Here is a 22220-nt window from a genome sequence, read left to right as displayed (position 1 = left end):
GGGGAGCTTTGGATAGGAAGCGCTGTATAGCTCCTGATGGGCAGGTTGGCACCTTGCGTGGCAGCCTCTGCCATCAGTGCATGAATGTGTGTGTGTATGCGTGAATGTTGCCATATATTGTAAAGCACTTTGAATAGTCGGTAAGACTAGAAAAGTGCTATATAAGTGCAGTCCATTTACCATTTAAATGTGCACATTTTAAAATCAATTTTCTACAAATTCTACAGTAATACATGCAACTTTAAAATACAAAATAATCCATGGAAACCAACTCCAACATGCAAAAATGATGGGCTTCAAAAATCACAGATCTAAGGAGAAACATAACATTACAAGTATACAGCACACAAACTGCTAATTGAGCATGCTCCAATCCAAGAACAGATAGAAGAGGAAATAGACATACTGTAAAAGCTGGCCATTACATAGTTTTGGCAGCGATCACCAGTAAATTCATTTGGACACCTGAGTAAGAAACAGAAGAAAGAAGACGAGAAGAGAGGGGGAGTTAGTTTTGCAAGAGCTGTGAAAGACCCACAAAAGTCATCACTGGTGTTGGCAGGAAGGGCTAGACCAATATGTCTAGCTATAGTCTGTGAGCCTGAGTTCAGACCTTCATACAGGTGCATTGAATTATAATCTTCAATTTAGGGAGATTATGAGAAACAGTTCTATTTTGTGCAGGCATTCTATCAAGCTCTATAGATTTGAATACTCTCTTAGCAGCAGACTGAAATTTGCATGTACGTAAGCAGCCACTCAGGAATGCAATAAAATCCTATATAAGGGGAGTCATGAACCCACCCAAAAAGCAATATAGGCCCAGATGTATGGCAGTTACAAAGCATGGCAATCAGAAAGAGCACCGAGGGCTCCCAGTAATAGCTCTGTTAGTCCTGATGTGGCATTAGCCCCACCAGTGATCCCCTGGGTCTCCTCTATGTGAGACATGATTTTTTTCAAAACAACAACAAAAAAAACAAGTTTGATCTTGAAACATCACAATCATTGAAGCTTTCCCAACCAAAGTCAGTTTAGCACCAGACCACTCGGAAAAAGTTCTAATGCAGAGTGTTAGAGGCATAGATTGTATATAAAGGTCAGAGGGGATGGGGTGAGGCTGAATGGGAAGAGTAGTAGTGAGTAGTAGGTCATACCTCCAGAAAAGACACACCACTTCAACCTGAGATGAAGGCAATTCACTGCTCTGAACAGTATGGAAGGGGTATGATGAGATGTGAAGTACATGCGAATTTCAGTGCACTACTCCGCAAAGAGGAGTACTTCAGCCTTTAGATTCGGAGGGATCCACCTGAACTCATAGAACTAGGATTACAGCAGGAAAAATGCCTAGCTTATTACCAGATTGTTCTATCACTGCATATAAAGGAAATATGGATTCATCCATCATTTCTTGGAGAAAATATGGGGTGAAACACCAGCAATGACATGTGGGTTTGAATACAGTTGTGTTCACATACGTTTTGGGTCTGAGACTTTCTTAAGCACAGCTTGTTCACATCGGTGCCCAGTGAATCCCGCCAAGCACCTGGTTGATGGGTAGAAAGGAAAAGAGATAAACAGCACTGACATGTTACACACAACACACATGGACAAACACAAAGAAATACAATCCTTTTAATTACGTGTACTTCTCCAGTGCACTGTCACAAAACATGGAAGGATCAAAGATACAACCCTATCACCAAACATACATTGATATTGGATGATTCTACAAAACCCTGTATTATGTTCAGTGACAAAGTTTGTAAATGTCCAATTCCAACATTTATAAAATGCTTACTTTCCATAATATCTGCGCAGGGTAGCTACAACGTGGTTAAAGTAGCAAATTAACTATGTTTGAGGTATGGTGAAGGTTAAATAACTAAAGCACTTTGTTCATTTTTGGCAAATACAGGTTACAGTTAATAAAATGGCTAACACTAATTGTGGGTTTGTGACAGGACACAAAAACCGCTTTCCTGCTTGAGTCAAATGTGTTAAACGACCTCACTACATAAAGCGCAAATTACAAACATTGGCATTGGAGGTAAATCATGATATGCAGAATCATCCACTATGGTTTTGAAAATGTCTTTAGTGCCCCAAAGTCCCCTAACCCGGATGTGAGTTCATATTTTTCTGAAAAAATGTTGGAAACCATTGCCAGATAGGCTTCAAAACCACCACACCATGCAAGAGGAAGGTCACGTCTGACAGAAGAAGCCAAAGTAACACTAGTGCTACTGAGCTAATCCGCTAGCACCCTTCTGTTGGCAGACTACCAAAGCTGTGTGTTTAATTCAATATTATTTTATTAATTTTTGAAAATTAATTAATTTAAATTGTTATGCTGTCATTTAATATGACATTTGTTGTCTTTTCACTACAATGTTATTGTATTGTTGCTTTGCTTTTTTCATTCCAGAGATGAATTCTAAACATACTTGCTGGAAGTCTCCTGCTGGCCACCCCACAAATTACAGAATTTGAGGGAGGTTCAGCAGGACAAATATGGATCTTCTTCTCCTTCAAATAGTCTTCAGCTGCCCACCCCCATATGCGTGGCAGCCTTCTGGTGGCTACAGAGTGTACAAGTGCATTATAGTTTCTGACAATGATGCTGTTGACGGTTTCTGTGAACACACTATCCAGAGCTCAGTTCTACATTTTCCAGTAAAAAGCTAGTTTTTGTGCCCTTGAGTCCAGTAAATGGAACGTTGGAGAGGCTAGGTCTCTCATCAGTGCACTATTCAAAATATCAGGGCTCTATCCTCTGCAACCTCCACACAGATGTGTGCAGAGGCACACAGATCCCACATCTTGCCTTTTAACTCATCTTGCTCCAGCTACTGGGAGAGAAGAATGTTTTGCATTATCTTGTTCTGTCCTGAGAGTTCTGAGGTTTGATGACATCACAGTTTTTGCTGCGAATTAAATGTTTCCTCTGGGGGTGCACTTTGACACTACAGTGGGTTTTCCCCCTCTTGATGAGAGCTCAGATCACTTTGAAACTGCCATTCAACCTTGGGTACAAGCTCTGACCTTGGCCAAGCATGAAAGTGAGGTAACCTTTCCACTCCATCTTACCTCATGATCAAGGACAACAGAAGTTCCATGACCTGAACACTAAAATCATAACCATTAGGTTTAGATCCAGAGTTTCTTCCTTTGATGGGTTCTTTCCTCTTCCCCAAAGGAGTGAGAAACAAGGTTATTCACCTTCTCAGTTCGGTGTAAACATTATCTTATTATGTCATCTACAGCATTCTTCAGACAAATCAGCAGTTTGTTCAGAAGAATCCAGGAGGCTGCCCAGGACCAAACATCAGATTGCTCGTCTGCTCTTCTTCTGCATGGCTCTCACAAAGACCTATGTGTTGGTGGGAATTCTCTAGAGGATTGTCTTCCTCTATACCTCAGCACTCCTCAGAGAAACTACAGTGACACTCCTGAGATATCTTTGACGCACTGAATCAATGTGTTTGATGAGAGGCGATCAGCTGGGGACCTCACAAATTCACTACTATGGAGGGCATGGTTATGCATACCATACCAGGGGTGGGTTCAAAAAGCCAGTTCCATTTGGGTGATGGTTCAATACCAGATTTGCTACACTTCAAGGCTGATCAAGTAAGTAATATTTTGTACTTACCAGAAAGATGGACTGAAACACACCCTACTTGCTTCCTTAAGTCACACAAGAGGCTTAAGTCTGGCAGAGATAGGTTATTAAAGTGTGTGTTACTTTCAGTTTCATTGCTGTTGATGTGAAGTTAACGGACTGTGAGTCCAGTTGTTGCTGCTGAAAATACTATGGAAGTATTATTGCTGTTTGCTGCTAGTTTTGGTTGTGTTTATCATGCTAAATTGGTTTGTCTTTGTCCATCTGCTTGGACTTCTTTGTGTTAGCTTGCCATCGCAGGTTGTATTTTATTTGAGAAATCAGACTGTGGCCGGTGAATAATGATGTTCACATGCCACATTTCTATGGAAATAAAAGCAACTCTCTCTCCACAATCGCTGAGGTCTTTCATTCTTTGAAGTTTTCACCCTCTCTTCTCTACTAACCCCACTGTCATGTACACACACACATTTAGACGCTCACACACGCTAGTCTGTAGTGAGACACCTGATGCTAAGTAACAGAGATGCTCAGCTTTGTTTTATGCTAATATAGTGATCAGAGGCACGTGTTGACTGGCATTCGCCATTTTATCAGAGCCTCTGTTCAAATCTCACAGTCAGCCCTGTTGACTGGAACTCTCATGTGATGTAACCCTACGTGGTTTACGTCCGCCATCTTGCTCCTCCTCCTCCTTTCATACCCATGCACACACACACAGACACACACTCACATCTGCATGTGCCATATGCCTGCTTGTTTATAGTTGCTTGTTGTTTATTGTTGCTTGTGTTTGATAGTTGTAGTTGTACGATAGACATTTGTTAATTGAAGCATTGTTGATTTATAATTGATATTGCTACAGTTAATAAACTTTGTTGTGCATTTAAAGAGAAGTTTCTTGTGATTGTTTGCATACATACTGTGATAGTAGCTTGGTGACAGGGTCAGTGCTCGAATTCAAACCTTCACTGTTCATCCTATAATGTTAATATCTCTCAGATGTTGACATTCTTGAATGAACAACCCTTCTTGAGATGATATTCAGCGACATTAATAATAGTCATTAATAACTGTATAGATTTTTAATAAATAAATAAAATTATGAATATTTATCTTCGATAATGACTACTAATAGGCTAATTATTCATTTTAATTTTCTTTCACCGGTTTAAACAACAAACATGGCAAAACATTATATCAGCTATAACTAATTAACATTAATGTCCAGTAATTGTACCAAAAGCCAGAAATTAAATTTGGCTTTTCTATGGTTAATGTGCTCTCTGCACAGCTGATTGTGGCGCATTAGTTTCAGGAGCTTTTCAGCTTATCAGCTTAAAAGATGATGGTTCTAAATCAGGAACTCCAGTATTTGGAGCAAATACCTCCTGAAAAATAAGGTTAATGGTCAGACCCAACAAAAAGTACAAAACTTAATTTTGTCTTGGGCTCCTGTCCATGTCCTACCTGCAGAGAAACTTTGTGCTGCCAGGCATGATTTCAAGGGTGAAGCACTCCCCTCCATTAACACAGTAGTTCTTCTGGCTGTCGCTGCAACGCGTCACATGACTGGAGGTCTTTGCTGTAGTGGTAGTGCTGGTGGCAGCTGCAGAAGACACCCATTATTAGTGCAAAAAAAAGACAGACACAACCTGCATTGACTACTTAATGGAATACTCTACCAAAAACCTATGTTTCAAACTGTTCCAATCAACTGTACCCAACTGTAGTCAGAATAGATTCTACTCTATGGCTCAGTATGACTCCTGCAAATAGATAATTATCAAAATGTCTACAGAAATGTCTCAAACCACTTCTTCACTACTAGACTCACCATCTATATGTTCAATACATTCACACTATTTTAACCAATATATCGCTAAACACACAGTTTCCATTTACATGTGTTTGTTTGTTTGTTTGTTTTGGTTTTTTTGTCATTTGCCATTCAAGACCACAACTGAGCCATAATTTGGTGGAAATATGAGTATGTATTTGGAACATAATGAGTATACAGTGTAGTAGTGTATTGTGTGGCAGAAGAAGGTAGAGAACTTCATAAGAAAAATTTAAAACTCTTTTGTCGTGAAACAAACTGGGTCACTGTTATGAGAGTCAACTGTAACTGTTGTGAATCCAGCCTGAGGAAGCAGGCTGCAAATGTTTCAGAGCCACCTTTCAAGCCTACAAGCAGTGAGTATGTGGAATATTTTGGTGGAGTATTCCTTAAATCACTGGTAGCCAGTTAGTTACACATATTACTTTTACAGGAGGACTTAATTCTGGTAGAATTTCTGCATTATCAAAAGGTGAATATGTCTTGAGATATTGTCCACACAGAAAAACAGTCATTTAGCAGCTAAAATGCGTACAAGTTGTTGCTCTTCAAACACTGCATTAGCACAAAACAATCCCTGGCAATGAGACAGCATCATATTCAGTTTCAAACATTTCCAAAGAAAACAAAGTGATGAGTAATTCTTGAATAAGAAGTCAGAAATGGCAGATGGATATGTATTTTCTCTGTCTGACTCATCTCAGGCCAACATTACTGAATGAAAAAACTTTTTACTGCCACAGCTTTCCAAACACCTATCCCCTCCACAGCATACTGTAGATGAAGATCATAAAATTTAAACATACGTTAACACAATGCCTTATCGTCATATCATTTGTGGCAACACAAAATGTACCACTGGTTTCTGGTGAACACTATAGTTCAAGAGACTGAGAAAATGAGTGACAGAGGGATGAGACGATATACAGTACCAGAGCATGATGTCATAGTATAAAAACAAAAATAGTAAATTGTACAAATATGTGACCATTTGCATCATGGAGCTGAAAAATTGTTTGAAATACAGTAGGGCTTGGGAATACTTTTCGACCTGTGCCCAGTCAGTGCTTGGGCACAGTAGATGGCACTGTTTTCTGCCCTTCCAGTGACTCATGAGTCACAAAACATGACCCACAAGTCACAAAAACTGACCCAAATGTGTGTTTTGTGGTCTGCAGGCAATCTGACACGCAGGGAGTGGAGTCATGGCTGGAGTTAGACAAGAGAAGAAAAAAAAATCACTCTTAAAGGCCCTATACACTTAATTAAAGAGGCATCATACAGCAAACCAAACATGAAAATTAATAACTACAAGTCTGTAACCACATAAGCTACTCCATGCAGAATGAGAATGAAATATATACTTTATCAATAAAAGACTATACTTTGCGTTGCAGATGAGCATGGAAAAAGGATAAGGTTACTGTATCAAATCATTTAGTCAGATATAAAGGTTTTTGTTTTTTAATATCCAGCATAGTGGCACAGGGTTTAGTGGGATACAGTATCAGAAAAAGCCACATTCCGACAGCCAAAAGCAATAATATTGTATGTCCAGAACACATTGACTCAGGCCATTTATTATAAATGGAATTATAGAGAACTAGGTTGACCGTCCTCAAGATTTCCCAGCATGCAACAGTAAGAACAATCACTTTGGTGCTTCTGAGTGTTATTTAACTGTTTTATTTCATTTTGCTGTTGTAGGACATTGTTTAACTAACGTGTCATGGGTACATAGTGGTGGTTGTATTTATGATTACTTATGTTTATTCTATTTAAGAATAACTGTCTAATGGTCAAAGCACCATGATCCAAAGTGATATCAAGGAAAGACTTACCACCTGATGTGACTCACCACACTATTGCTGTAAAGGTGCAATACTCAAGCACATGCATAAATTGACTTCTATGGAGGCTTGAGCACTTGCTCATTTGGCCTCCTAGAGAGAAAGTGCCCCTTTCCTGGGGTGTTTTCTTTAAAATAAATAAATACCTATTACGCTACATCCAGTGTGACACAACAACATACTCAGTACCTCATCTTGCTTCTGATTGTAGATGACAGAGAATTTATATCAGTATATGTTAGTGTTAGTAGTTTACCTGCAAGGTTAAGTGACTGTTGTTGACAGAACTCAGTAGCATGGAACTAATGTTTGGCAGGACTATTATTGTCGTCACACATCCCATGCAAAGCAGTTATAGATACTGTCACATAACACTTTTCTCCAAGTTGTTTAAGTTAGTTATTGAGTTGTGAAAAAGGTATGCATCTTTATTCCCCAAAAGTTACAAGATAACGCAGATATGATACACTTAAGAAATACGATGAAATTAAGGACATTTTTCTCCTTCTGCAACAAGTAGCCAGTGAGGTGCAATGTTCAATGTTAGCTAAATTAATCTGAGTTTCTAACTTCAAATTGATCTGCATTAAGTTAACTATAGTCAGCAGTAATGTTGTCATTGTGTCTGTGTTATTAATGTCAGACATTAATAACACTTAATGTATGATTATATGTACAGTAAGCATACATATTTCCTTTCTTCATATTTTATGTGTTATGTTTGCTCAATAGGTTAAGTCCTATTTATCAGGTCGATTTCAGTTTGTACATGTTAATGATGAATCCTCCATCAAGGCAAAAAATAGAGACGGAGTTCCACAAGGTCCTGTAATTGGACCAATACTATTCACCTTGTATATGCTTCCTTTAGGTAATATTATAGGAAACACTCCATAAATTTTCATTGCTATGCAAATGATACCAATCAGTTAACTAAACTCCAAGCATGCCTTAAGGACATAAAGACCTGGATGACCTGCAATTTTCTGCTACTAAACTCAGACAAAAGTGAGGTCATTGTGCTTGGCCCTAAACACCTTAGAAACACATTATCTAATGATATAGCTACTCTAGATGGCATTACCCTGGCCTCCAGTACCACTGTAAGGAATCTGGCAGTTATGTTTGATCAGGATGTGTCCTTTAACTCCCACATAAAACAAATTTTAAGGACTGCCTTTTTTCACTTATTGCAAAAATCAGGCACATCCTTTCTCAAAAAGATGCAGAAAAAAATAATCCACACATTCGTTACTTCCAGGCTGGATTATTACAATTCATTATTATCAGACTGCCCTAACAAGTCTCTAAAGACTCTCCAGCTGGTCCAGAATGCAGCTGCACATGTACTGACAGAAACTAGAAAAAGAGATCATATTTCTCCTGTCTTAGCTTCACTGCATTGGCTTCCAGTAATATCCAGAATTGAATTTAAAATCCTTCTCCTCACCTACAAAGCTCTTAATGGTCAGGCACCATCATATCTTAAAGAGCTCATAGTACCTTATTACCCCGCTAGAACACTGCGCTCCCAGAATGCAGGCTTACTTGTGGTTCCTACAGTCTCCAAAAGTAGAATGGGAGGCAGAGCCTTCAGCTATCAGGCTCCTCTCCTGTGGAATCATCTTCCAGATTCGGTCCAGCTCTTAGTTGTGCTGCTATAGGCCTAGACTCCCGGGGGACTTCCCTTGATGCACTGAGCTCCTCTCTTCTTTCCATCTGTATGTATTCATATACCATTACTGCATGTTACTAACTTGACTTCTTCCCCGGAGTTCTTTGTGCTTTCTCATCTGCAGGAAACACCAGGGACCAGGCTCTGGCCCGTGGCCATGGGGATGTCCTTCTCCAGCCATTAATGCTGTTTGTTGTTGCTAGTCATGTATCTGTTGTTGTTGTTGTTGTTGCTGCTGCTACTCCCCCCTTTCTCTCTCGCTCAACCCAACTGGTCAAAGCATATGGCTGCCCACCTAGAGCCAGGTTCTTCCCATTAAAGGGGAGTTTTTCCTTACCGCTGTTGCCAAGTGCTTGCTCATGGGGGAATTGTTGGGTCTCTGTAAATTAAAGTGTATGGTCTAGACTTGAGGCCTGTATTACGAAGCAAGTTCAACATACCTGGGATATCTTTTCGTTATCTGGCTTCACTGAACCTAACATTGGCTGTCCAGATAAGCAGCACTACGAAGCTGGTTATCTACTTGCTCAGTTGACCCAGGGTTTTACTATCCAGCTACGAGCGCGTACATGTGAAAGAGACGGGGTTGTTCATTATGAGCGACATCATCAGAACCATGAATGAAGTACTTCATATGATATGAGATGAAACATTGATACCAAGTACCTGCAGAAAACATATGTTTAAGAGACAGCAAAAAGTCATATTCATCCAAGTGAAATGTAAACGAGCCTGTAATCATACAACAGAATAAGAAGATGTAGAAACACTAGCAATAATTTCCACATATTAAAAGTAGGCTTCGGCTTAAAATACATGTAGGAATTATTATATATGACTTAAGTACAGAGAGAGTAATTTTTGCTATTTAGTTGGATGATGAAGAAACTATTCTGAATATGTCACATAAAAAAAGAAAGAAGTAGTTAATGACTGATGAGTCTATCTGACCCAAATGTTGCATTTATAATCATGGGAGCCAATTAACAGTGTGTGGATTATTTTTCTGATAAAAGACAATATTCCGTTTTTATTTCCAATTATCACCACACAGTTGTCTCATTTTATTCTTAGCTGCAGTGATGGAATCAGAGTGTAAAATTATCCACACTGCCAACTGTCACTCCGGGGATAAAATGAATTGTATACTAGCCTATTAAAATGCAGCTAAAATCATTGTTATGTGATTAGTGTCATAAACGATCTCTCTGTTTGTTAGAAGCTCTGTTTTAAACCAGAGTGGAAATAGAAAGTCTGAAACAATAAAATGTTTCTACTGACCTATTAAAATATATATTCATATTAATAAATAAATAATAAATATATATTTTTTACATGTCAGTTTATTGTAAACTCAGCACTTTTGTCCATGTCGGGATCCTGTAGGAATGACTGGAATGACTCTTTTTCTCCCAGGGATCTGACTGGTCAGTGGTCAGAGTGTTGACACATTGTGATCTGATCCTCTGAAGTTAACCTGCTCCGGAGCAGGTTTGCTGTTCAGCATAAGTTACCATGGTGATGAACCCTGGTAAGAAGTGAACCAGCGTCGTAGGACTGAAAACCCAGAGTTAAACCTGAAGTTACCTCACTAACCCCAAATCCTGCTTCATAGTACAGGCCTCTGCTCTATGTGAAAAGTGCCATGAGATGACTTTTGTTGTGATTTGGCGCTATATAAACAAAATTGAATTGAATTGAAATGTTGAATGTTAACTGTTCATTAAATGTTATTTTATATTTAGGCAAATAGTTAAATTCAAGCTCTTTTTCAGTATTTTTGGAGGGAGGGAGTCATTATTGAGATCATCAATAGTGTCTATAATGTGAATTCCTGGATATTAAATGTTCATTGGCAATTTTCTGTAGTGGCCCCAGTAATATTTGTTATTAAAGTGTACTTAAGTAGCATATCACAACATGGTTAAGCAATGTTTGAGTCAAAAAAGGGTATAAATGTAGTTGCAAAAACAATACTTTCCACTCATATCTCAGGATGTTTGACTTGAAAGAGAACTTATTTTAATTTTAACTAGTTTACATAGGATTAGCATGCTAGGTCTTAGCTAGATGTCTATCTCATAGTGCTGTAGCTAAATTTATGGAAGCAATTCCATCAGTATTGAATTCAATGCCATGTCTCAATACTACAGAGGACTCTTATGCTAATTTTAGTCTCTCCCAAATTGATAATCTTGTTGATAGTGCTGCAGGCTTATTGCGAATAACACTCGACTCCATCGCCCCTTCAACAAGGAAGATTATACAACACGTAATTCAGACCAAGCAATCTGATTGGTCAACTAGACATTTAGAACGTGCCCAAATCAGCATGACAGCACACCTAGCCGTGCAGTCTCTGTTTGTGAAAAAGGCCTCATCACTAAAAATATTACTCCGCCATCCATTAGAACTACAGACCGTGACGTTGCGCTAACAGCAACAGTCACTTCTGGATAGACGACTGGTGGTTGATTTGAATTGCAGATATATATAAACTTGGCAAACTTGTTTTTTTCTGTTTTGATTTGTCTTTCTTTTATGTTTGTGAAACTGGATTGAACTGAACTGATTATGGATTGTGGGGAAAACAAAACGGACCCTTTATCGAGTGGATTGAACTCTGAGACTGGGGCTGGGACGAGTTACACATGCACAAACTCACACACAGTGAAAAATCTGAGCCCTTCACCACTCTTTATTGTTACCCAGCACCCCCATACACAGCAAAACTTAGCTGTTTTCTCTTCAGTTGAGAGTATATCTCAGCTCCCACTCTGGCATCCTCCATCAGCTGTGCTGGTGACATGGCACTACAAGCTTAAAAATGTCTGTGTTTGCAGACATAGTAGCTAAATCTGTCCATGGAAAAATTATTTTTTTCAGCGGATATTTTAGTTACAACAAGACTGAGCTAGCAAAGCAGGTTTGTTTATATGTGTGGTATTTATTCAGTTTGGGAAATCCCACGATCTCTAGAAAGCACTAGCTCAAACTGGCTGGCTGACTCAACAGGGACAAGAAATCATCCCTGTTGCTAGGTCGTTACTAATGGTCAGTCTACTTGCTGGAGTAGTAAACTAGGTTTCATTACATAGGAGAGAGGGGGAGAAGAAAAGAGAGAGAGAGCGAGAGAGAGTGAGAGAGAGCAAGAGAGAGCAAGAGACAGCTCGGATGCTCATGTGCTCGTGGACAACAACCAAACAGAGGGTTAGAGAGATGCAATGATTATCAGAATGTTGACAATAATCTTGTTGGCAGGACAGGCATGGTTTTTACTTGGTAAAGCATCTCTTTATAAATTCCAAGTAGGTCATCATTGTTGATTTTGACAGACAGTTCAGTAAGTTTTGTGCTTTTCTTGCTGGATCTATGGACTAACTGCCTGTTACACATCAGATTACACTGTTTTAGGACCAAACTAGCCCTTGATCTACGTGGGACCTGCTTGCTAGCACTACCAATCAGCTGCTAACGTAAACATACACCAGCTTTTTTGCCAGTCAGCTGTTCACCACCTTGCTAGCCTAGCCAAACTAACTGCTAAGCTAAAATGCCTTGCTGGGTTGCAGCAAATTTGAGAAGGCTAACAGGAATATTCAGACCCTGAGGGAAGATATCAAGCATTTGTCTGCTGAGCTCCATGTGATTTTCTGGGACCCATCAGTGCGATCATGTCCTACCTCAACTCCAATCGTTTGACTCCAATTACCAAAAGTCCCTGGACAGAAGTGGTGGTAAGAGGTGCTAGGAGAGAAAAAACTTGCTGACTCTGTGTGCTCCAGCTGTTGAACCACTTTGCACTGCTTGACAATGAGATAGTTTGTCCTTCTTCCCGGCACATTTACGTAATTTCCTTGTTGTGGCTTTATAGAACACATTAAAACTTCATATGGTCATTTTCGGAATTTCACTGGTTATACGTAAGAGCAGTCATCAGCACAATCTGACCCAATAGGCTCAGTCTTTATATGAAAGAAGAGGGGCCGTCACTACCTTTCAACACAGACTCTCCTTGTCTATTGTAGGCTGTGGACAGGACATGGAAGCTCCTATTGTGTCGAGTGAGCTGTCAATTAAAAGGTCAGAGTGCAACTGTCATTTTCATACCAAGATATTGCTAATGTTTACCTGCTAACTCAAGTTATGATGGATTTTAAAACTTAGGCACATCTGCCGATATTACAGATGGTTTTCCTGTTAACTGGTTATCTTACAGTGAAGTGTGCTAGACCACTGAGTCATGTGGCTTTCAGCATAATTCAAATACCCAAACACACAGCCTATTTCGAGGCAAAAACAACCACATTTTATCTTCTGGGTTTAAAATACCTCTGCTAGATTAACTTGTGACCACTGTTATTGTAATGATAGCAGCTACACAAGCCCAGTTTGTTGCGCCTCTTTAGTTAAACATTTTTTGAAGATTAGAGGTTATAATGTCTGCATCAGTATCAAGAATCTTAGTTTTCCAAAAATATGTTGCATGAGCACCCACTTAAACATAGGAGTTGTATACATAGCATAATTTGTGCCCGCAGGTGGGCTGATGGACTGTTAAGAGGTTAACAACATGTGATCATCTGACATCATCTGAGTTGCTTATTGTAGGTGACCTTAACCTTGACTGGTTATCAAGCAAATCAGACAGACTTAAAGATATTTGTTTTGAATTAAACCTGTGTCAGCTAATATCCAAAGCAACCAGACCAAACATGAAGAATCTTGCAAAATCTACATTAATTGACTTTATTCTAACAAACCCTTATTCTAACAAACAACTATTCTGCCTCTGATGTTCTTGCTGTGGATATCAGTAACCACTGCCCAGTAGTTTGTGTCAGAAACCCTAGAAAAATGGAAACCTTATCAGTATTTATTAAAAAGTGAAACTTCAAATATTTCAACACAGAGAATTTCCTCAATGATATATATCACTCAAATATTGGAAAAACATCTTCTTTTCAAGACCCAGGTTCAGCACTGCATTATTTTTCACATTTCACATATTTTTAAACATATTTAGCCTTACTACTTACTGACAGTCATGCTCCTCACAAAATATTTAGAAAAAATACAACAGACCTCTGGTTTTCTCCTGAACTTGCTCTAGTTATACATAATAGAAACAAACTTTGGTCCACTATTTCTGCCACAGACACTGACCGGCAGAAACTTGGACAGCAAAGGAACTGTGTCATCACCTTTATAAGAAAAGCAAAATCTGACTATTACCTATCTGCCTTCTAAAAGTACAACAGTAACAGAATCACATTCTGGAAAATAATAAAATCCTTAAAGAAAACATCCCCCACACTGCTACCACCAGTAATTAATGGTGAAACTGAGCCCATTATTAATAAAAATTACATGGTTGAAGCTTCTAATAACCATCTCATTGCATCATGTAACATGTTTGATAACCTGTCCACACAAACTGTCTAAGGCAACACTCCAAAATCACAAGATTATTCCCTTCCTCCTGACTTAATAGCAAATTTTGACTCAGACCTGTCACATACTCAGAAGTATATAACGCACAGATAAATCTAACACAAGAAACACAAGAAAGTGTCCTGGTGAAGAAAGCTTTGACCACTGGCTCCTATGCCTCAGTGCTCCTTTTATTACTGCACATCTTGAACACGTTTTTAATTCAACCTTTACTTCAGGCTAAATTAATATGGAAGGCAGCTCAGGTGCTTCCATTGCATAAGGGTGGTGACAGTTGTGACCCGGACAACTACTGGCCTATATCCAAACTGTCCTGTCTGTCCAAACTCCTAGAATCACTGGTCAACTCACAACTACATGGTTTCCTGGAGAACAATAATGTCCTTCAGCCATAACAGTCAGCCTTTAGACCAGTTCACAGTACAATATGCTGCTTTCTGTGGGTTATTCAACATCTTTAGTTGAGCTCAGAGCTAATAATCATGACACCAAATCACAGAGCAGGTTGGCTTTAAAAGTTCATCATACTAACGGTGAACGTGGGAAGACTGGTTTCTGGTACTATGCAACTTACTACTTAGCTTACTACTAAGCTTAGCTTAAAGTCAGAGAAAGTTAAAGGGCCCTGCTTCCTGCTGACTTCTTTTTAGCTCTGAGACTCTACTAAATGTGTTCTTCAAGCTCCATTTGAACTAATGAAAAAGTACCTTACATTAATATATAATTAAACACATTTCAATATGCAAATTAAAGGTGGTGTAACTGCAAAAAATCTGCGGAATTCCACTAGAGTGAGACAGTAATACACTATTTCCACTACGCTCTTAAGCTAGCTATTGCCTTTTAGTGGGACTAGCTAATTGGACTAACATGCAAGACCACCAAAATAAATGTTTCAATTATAGGGAACATGTTGGTAAAGTAGATAAATTTAGCCGAAGCTAAGGCCAGCTATGGCTATCTCACCAGCTAGTTTTAAATGATTTGGCTGGCAATTATCTATATTTTTCTTATGGTTGTTGGGCCTCAATCATGGGGTCAGACAAAGGCAGGCCAACATGTAAACTCTGAAGCCTCCTACTCTGGACTGCGAGGGAAAAGTATGTTGCTTCGTCAGTTAACAACAAGTCAACTTGTGTACAGACTACTGTACGTCTGCCATCGCAAGGTCACGTGACATGAGCTGACCAGATCACATTCGCCATTTTGTCACCCATACACACACTCATACACACACACAAACATACACACACACTCTTGCTTATATGTTTTGACCATACACAGCTGCTGTTTTGTGTGTTGGTGTTTTATTAGTATTTGTTAATTGTTAATTGAAACATTTGTTGACTTTGTTGATTCTTGTGGAGATTAATACTGTTATAGCTTTAAAGAGAAGTCTTTTGTCATTATTGTGCATGTTTACTGTGATAAGTGGCTGATTGAGAGAGTCAGAGCTCAGACTTGCACCTTCACAGTTTACTTGGGGATGCTGATATCCCAGATATTAGCTCTCCTAAGTGAACTAATTGTTAATGAGACTACCCTATTGTTTGGTTATTTGTCCCGGTCTCAGGTGGTGCCCCATATTATTAAGTAATATTAATAATTTCTTGATTTTTTAAATTCATAATTATCTCAGATGATTATTAATTATTACTAATAACCAAATGCACTCCTGCCAGATCCAACATGGTCAACAAATCTCATGTTTGAAGCCAAACCAACAATGAACTCATCCTACTTAAAAGTATTGTGTGTGTATCCAAAGCCTGATATATCTTATTCCTCTGTGCCATAGACCTCTGTTGTCCAAAAACTATTAAAAACACATATATGAGTCACACTGTTGAACTAGGTGACATGTTCATCGCTGAACAGTGACATTATGAGCAGTGATAAAATTGCAACTCTCAGGAAAGAAGTTCCTTTTAGACTATCGTCATGGATAAGAATGACCGAATTTTAGTCATGTTGCGTAAGTGAAAAAAAGGCAGTCTTGGTGATTTCTTTGATGTGCTGCTCAAAAGAGAGGCGAGGATCAAACATAACTCAAAGATTCTTGGCTGTCACACTTTGTGAAATCACACAGTTGTCAAGAGTTACTGTCACTTGATCAAATTGGTGTCTGTGTTAAGCAAGGCACAGTTTTATCAAAATCTGAAGGCAGGAAATTCCAATTTTTCACAGCAGCCGAGCAGTAATTTAGTAATTTGAGTATGATCATAAGCTTTTATAGGCACATACAGCTGAGTATCATCTGTGTAGCAATGGAATTAATTCCATGTCTGCATATAATTTGGCCAAGAGGTTAAATATAAAGCAAAAAAACCAGAGAGCCAAGAACACAGCCTCAGGTCCTCCATATTTAACATCAGAAATTTTAGATGTAATATTATTATAGCAGACACACTGTGTTCTTTCAGATAAGTAAGACTTAATGTTACGATGTTAGAATTTTATTTAGCAGATGCTTTTATCCAAAGCAATGTACATATGAAAGTCAATATCTTATAATCAATACTTTAATACCTTATACAAACAAACTCTAAAAACTCTGAACAAAAAGCCAATGCATTTCCATCACTGTAGGGTACTGGAGAAATACAATTTACTGAGCTTTGAGAATTTTAGATTATTCTCAAATTTGTGCCTAGTAAATTTTAAATGGTTTGGCCCCTCCTACACTACGTCACTTCGTGTATACTCTCTCAGTAAGTTCTATTACGTCCTCCAGAATATCCTCTATACAAGATTGTACCATACTATTTTGTCACACTGCATTTAGGCAGTCAGCTTTCTCTGTGAAAGCCACAACTCAGTGGAATGCCCTACCTGATCATGTGAAGAGCTGCAGTTCCATCAGTACATTCAAAACCAAATCAAAAAAATCTGTTAAAACTACTCAGCTCTGTAACCACTGACTATAAATTTCATCTCATGGTCTTCTCATGAACGCAAATAATCTTGCTTTTAATTTGACAAGCTTACATTATTAATTTCTAGTTGACATTGTGGGTGCGTGTGATGTGCTATTGCATGTAGCTTTGTATTTTGTATTATGTGTCCTGTGTGTTTTTTGCTTTGCACTGTTTGTTATTGTGCTGTTATTTGTTTTAATTGTGACCTGCCAGAGGGACTGCAGATAAATATTAGCTATTAGCTAACTCTGATCTAGTACATCAAATAGTAACATTTATGTTTAACACTGTACATGGTCCCAATAAATACATAAATAAAATAAATACATCACAAGCAAGGATCAAGTCAGGAGAGAACAATGTAAGTGTCATAAAGCTAAGTTCATGTCCGATAGGATGTAGGTGCCAATAGGCAATGCACAGAGGCAATTGTATTTGTATTTGTATTTGAAAAGTGGAAATCAGCGTAACAATCCTGTTTTTCTTTTCATTATACTTATAATTTTAGGATTTTAAAGTGTTCTTCAATCAACTATTTTGCAAAGTAGGGTTCCTAGACCAGGTCTGAAACCCCGATCTCCCAGACCACAGACGACTACGCTGACCACTCAGCCAAAGCTCAGCTCCACTAGACACACAGACCTGCAGCCATTAACACATTCATGATACAAAGACAGACAAAGTGGAGCAGAGAAGAAAGACAGAGAAAACAATGTAACCTTGCTACACTACGAGTCCAGACCTGACAATTTTTTCTTCCCGAAAACAAATAATTCTTAAAATATTTGTACAAAATAAATATTCATAAAAACCCACTATTTGTTCTTTTCCAAATACCATATCTGGATTCAACTCCATTTTGAGTCCCCCAGCGCCAAGATCAAAAGCTATATTATAGCAATCGGTTCATGTAAGCCAACCGGGCCATTCCCCAGAGACAGAAAGCAAGGAAACAGGTGTTTCTCCATCACATATTACACCACCACTACCAAGGCAGGTATCCAACTCCTAAGAACATGGCTGTGTTATTAACCCACCCTGGATTTATTGTGAGCCTTGCTGGCTGTTTGCAGACCAAAGTTTGCACCTTTCTACAATGATGTCTACAGTGTGGGTCAAAGGAATTCAAGACGGGCAATATTTGTCAGAAAGGACTGACTCACATGAGCAGTGTTGTTAATGACTTTGCTGAGCACAAGGCCCATAGGATGATCTTCTAATGGGTAGGTACAGGTTTCTCTTTGATATGAAGTGGGATCAGGGATTTAAGGGTATGCAATGTAATTGTTATTGGTGCTTCAGCTGCTGTCCGTGGTGCTGATCGAAGGCTGGTTTGCAGGATGGGAGTATCATAAGTTGGAATAAACTGAGTCTGTTACCCTGGACAAAGCAATTCATCGCTGATGGAGATGGATTCAGAATAAGAGCCTCAAATGAGTTGACTGACTCACTGGTGTGGACATGCTTGGGTTGTCACAGAGTACTAGTTTTCTGATTTAACTAATGTTGGAGCCTATTCTAGCATCTGTTGGGCAAGAGGCTAGGTATTTCCTGAACAGGTCTCCATTTTATCACAGGGCTGACATGCATATAAAAAGACAACCATTCACTCATACTAGCAAATTAGAGTCTTCTAAAATCTGAGATGATTTCAACAACATCTTACACTTATTCATGTCTATGATAAATCAGTATTGTAGAACAAGAGCAATACTGACAACATCAACAACATGTTTCCCTCTTTTCATGTTCAGTTAAATGTACTCACTTTCATAACTGTAGATATACCAAATGATTAGGCAATATCTGTTCTTAAAAAAAATAAGGAAATAAGCCTCCGGGGGTGAATGATACAGTGAGTACTATACTGCCAATATGTTCTGTATGCATTATCTCAGCATTACACATTTCAACACTGCAACAAGAAGCTACCTCAAATTACTGTTCTAGATAAAAGAATGAATAACAAGAAAAGAGATTATGTAGCTTAGATGCATTGATCAAGGTGCAAGATATATGCAGCACAAAAAAGGCTGCATCAGAGCCTGCACTTGCTCATGTCTTTATTGAACATGGACTCTTAATACCATTGTTTCAATTGACTGACCTTCAATAAATAAATAGAGATGTACATGGAGTTTGATGTGCAGCCTATACACAAAATTAATTGCCTTTAATTGTCAAAAAATCAACTTGCTATCAAAGCCATTAATATTAGTGCATTACCCTGGAAATATTAATCAGTAATCAGTGCATGCATTAGAAACAAAAACCAAGCAGTAACATCCATAAATCAGCAAACTAATATGAACAGTAAATTTTGTTATTTGGCACCAGTTTAGGACAAGTGTCTGCAGTACAGTGAGGTGTGTCAGAGGTGCCACAGTTACCAAGCTGAGGTGTTTCAGTTGCTCAAAGCAGAGCAGCAATTTTTGTCCTAATCATGCCCAATGGAGTGCAGAGAAGAATGCAGATATCCCTGCTTAATTTTTGTCAGTGGATCAGAAACATTAAACCAGTGAGCAGTGACACCATGCTGGAGGAGCCAAAAGGCTGTTTCATTTCTCTCCTGTTCAGGTTCTTTGGGCAGAGCTGGGGTTGTATTTGCAAAGTAATCAGTGTGCTGCAGTGGATGGTGTTTCTGTCAAGGACAAACTATGATGCATTGCATCAGCAGAAATCTCTGCCTGCATGATTATCTGGAATCACTGAAGTCACATCTGTCAAGGTGAATATTTGTATAAAATAATCTAACTGAATCAAAAATGTTAACAGTAAAAATCAGACACTTAAACAAAACATTTGGTAAGTGGTCCCTGATACAAAATTGTGACAGATGTTACATGACAGCCAGTCCACTGAAGGGGGATTCACCAACTAGTGAACTATTAAAACCACTACACAACATTGTGGACAATGGTTGACTAGTTGTGGATATTATGACTTTGCCAAGATCACCAGATTTACACAGTGTTTCGACAAAATTCATTTTGGAGTGGCAATACAGAAATCCCTTGTGCTTATTATTACTTTTTTCATTCAAATCTGACAGCAGTCGTCTTCTCATTGATATGCCACTGACATCAGAGGGTACATAGTTTTCTGTTCTGCTCCTTTCATTTAGTGGTAAGCTGATGTTGATGCGTAGTGATAATGTTGTTACTAGGTTATCACCTCCTGCATGTGTTTCACAATACACACATTTTAACAGGAAGGTAGTCACAAGCCTTTAGTGAGAAACAGAGAGAGAGAGAGAGATAGAGAGAGAGAGAGGTAACTTCCCATTCATTCTCTATCTCATTTGTGGAAAAAAAAGAGCAAGCGCTGCATCCAACCAGATGTTGTTCTTCGCTGATTGTCACAGTGTGACAATCAGTGAAGAACAACATCAGCGCACACTGTAAACAATCCCATTGTGACACAGACCAGGGCGGAATATCTAAACACATATATATACTTACATACAGTACTGTGCAAAAGTTTTAGGCACTAAAAGTAAAGTGAGAATGCTTACAAAAATATTGCTATATAATTTATCAATTAACTTCTCACAAAGTTGAGTAAACAGCAGAAACCTAAGTGAAATCAATATTTGCTGTGAGCAGCTTTGCCTTTAAAACAGCACCAGTTCTCCACGGTACACTTTAACACAGTTTTTCATGGTAACTTGCAGGTAGGTTGTTGTAACCATCCTGGAGAAAGAATGTTCTTCTGTGGATTTATTATTTAGGCCATCTCAGGTGCATCTTCATGTAATCCCAGATTGACTCCATGATGTTGAGATCAGGGCTCTGTGGGGGCCATACCATACAGTCTGTTGCAGATTGTATGGTATGAAGACTCATCATTCTTCTTGTAGCTGAAAATAGTTCTTTATGACTCTAGCTGTATGTTTGGGGTCATTGTCATGTCATGAATAAATTTGGTACCGATCAGACACCTCCCTGATGGTATTGCATAATGGAGAATCTAAACATCTAGGGTGCCTAAAACTTTCGCACAGTACTGTATATATATATATGCTGTTCTCAGATTTTTAATTCCCAAATATCCATATTGACCAAAAAGATCAGTTGGGCTTTACTATATACTGTATTTACTGATACTATTAAGTTTATTTTATATACTAATGTTCACAGTGCAGTATTTAGCACACAGGAAATTAATGTGTTGTATGGTTTTATAGTACAATGTACCAGGCATGCACCAAACAATGTCCATCAAGTGGCAGCTTTCCAGCACTACTGCCAATTTTTAATTTGTTAAACTTCCCAAATGTGACTAAAAATATTTTTCCAATTATTAATTTTGGTACTTTTTTCCAAGCTATGACTTGAGGTGACCATACATTTTTTCATTTTTTATTTTATTGTAATTTGTTCTTATGCAAAGCACTGTGGGACGACAATCATCAATCAATATTCATAAAATAACTGATTTTCTAGGGCCTTCAAATATAAAACCTCTACTAACATCAAATCCTACTATTGACATTCTGATAGACAGCACTTGGTCACACAATATTAAAAGTCTCCTTTTAGCACTTACATCATTCATTTTGCAATCTGTGTGATTCACTGCTTCATCACTCAAACTAGAGGTCCTTCATCTAAGGAGGACAAGTGAGGAGAACCTCATTAATGTGACAAATCCAGTCTAGAGAACTTCCAGCATTTGTTACCCAACTCCTTCAAAAGGTGAGTTTATACTTAGAGGGTAGTACTGTCAGCAGAATGAGAGGGGACATAATGCCTTACTGACTTGAAGATAATGATTTCACACACCCTAAAAATTGATCTTCCACTGCATCAACTCAATTAAAAATCAATTTTAAGAAATATTAGCAAATCAAATT

The 22220-nt window shown here is 38.5% G+C and overlaps 1 protein-coding gene across 1 annotated transcript in view; it reads right to left on the bottom strand.

Annotated features, from left to right (window-relative positions):
• Positions 1–240: 240 nt before the first annotated feature.
• The window catches only part of LOC122968890 (pro-neuregulin-3, membrane-bound isoform-like), a 30349-nt gene continuing 8369 nt past the window's right edge, over positions 241–22220 (bottom strand). Inside the window, exons 2-3 of the mRNA XM_044334407.1 lie at positions 5099–5237; positions 241–1549 (exon numbers count right to left, since the gene is read on the bottom strand). Coding sequence (XP_044190342.1) covers positions 1474–1549; positions 5099–5237 — 215 coding nt within the window. The 3' untranslated portion in view covers positions 241–1473. The remainder of the gene's footprint in view (positions 1550–5098; positions 5238–22220) is intronic.

The sequence above is a fragment of the Thunnus albacares genome, chromosome 18, assembly GCF_914725855.1.
Source record: "Thunnus albacares chromosome 18, fThuAlb1.1, whole genome shotgun sequence".
NCBI lineage: Eukaryota > Metazoa > Chordata > Actinopteri > Scombriformes > Scombridae > Thunnus > Thunnus albacares.
This window is presented reverse-complemented; position numbering and strand designations above follow the sequence as displayed.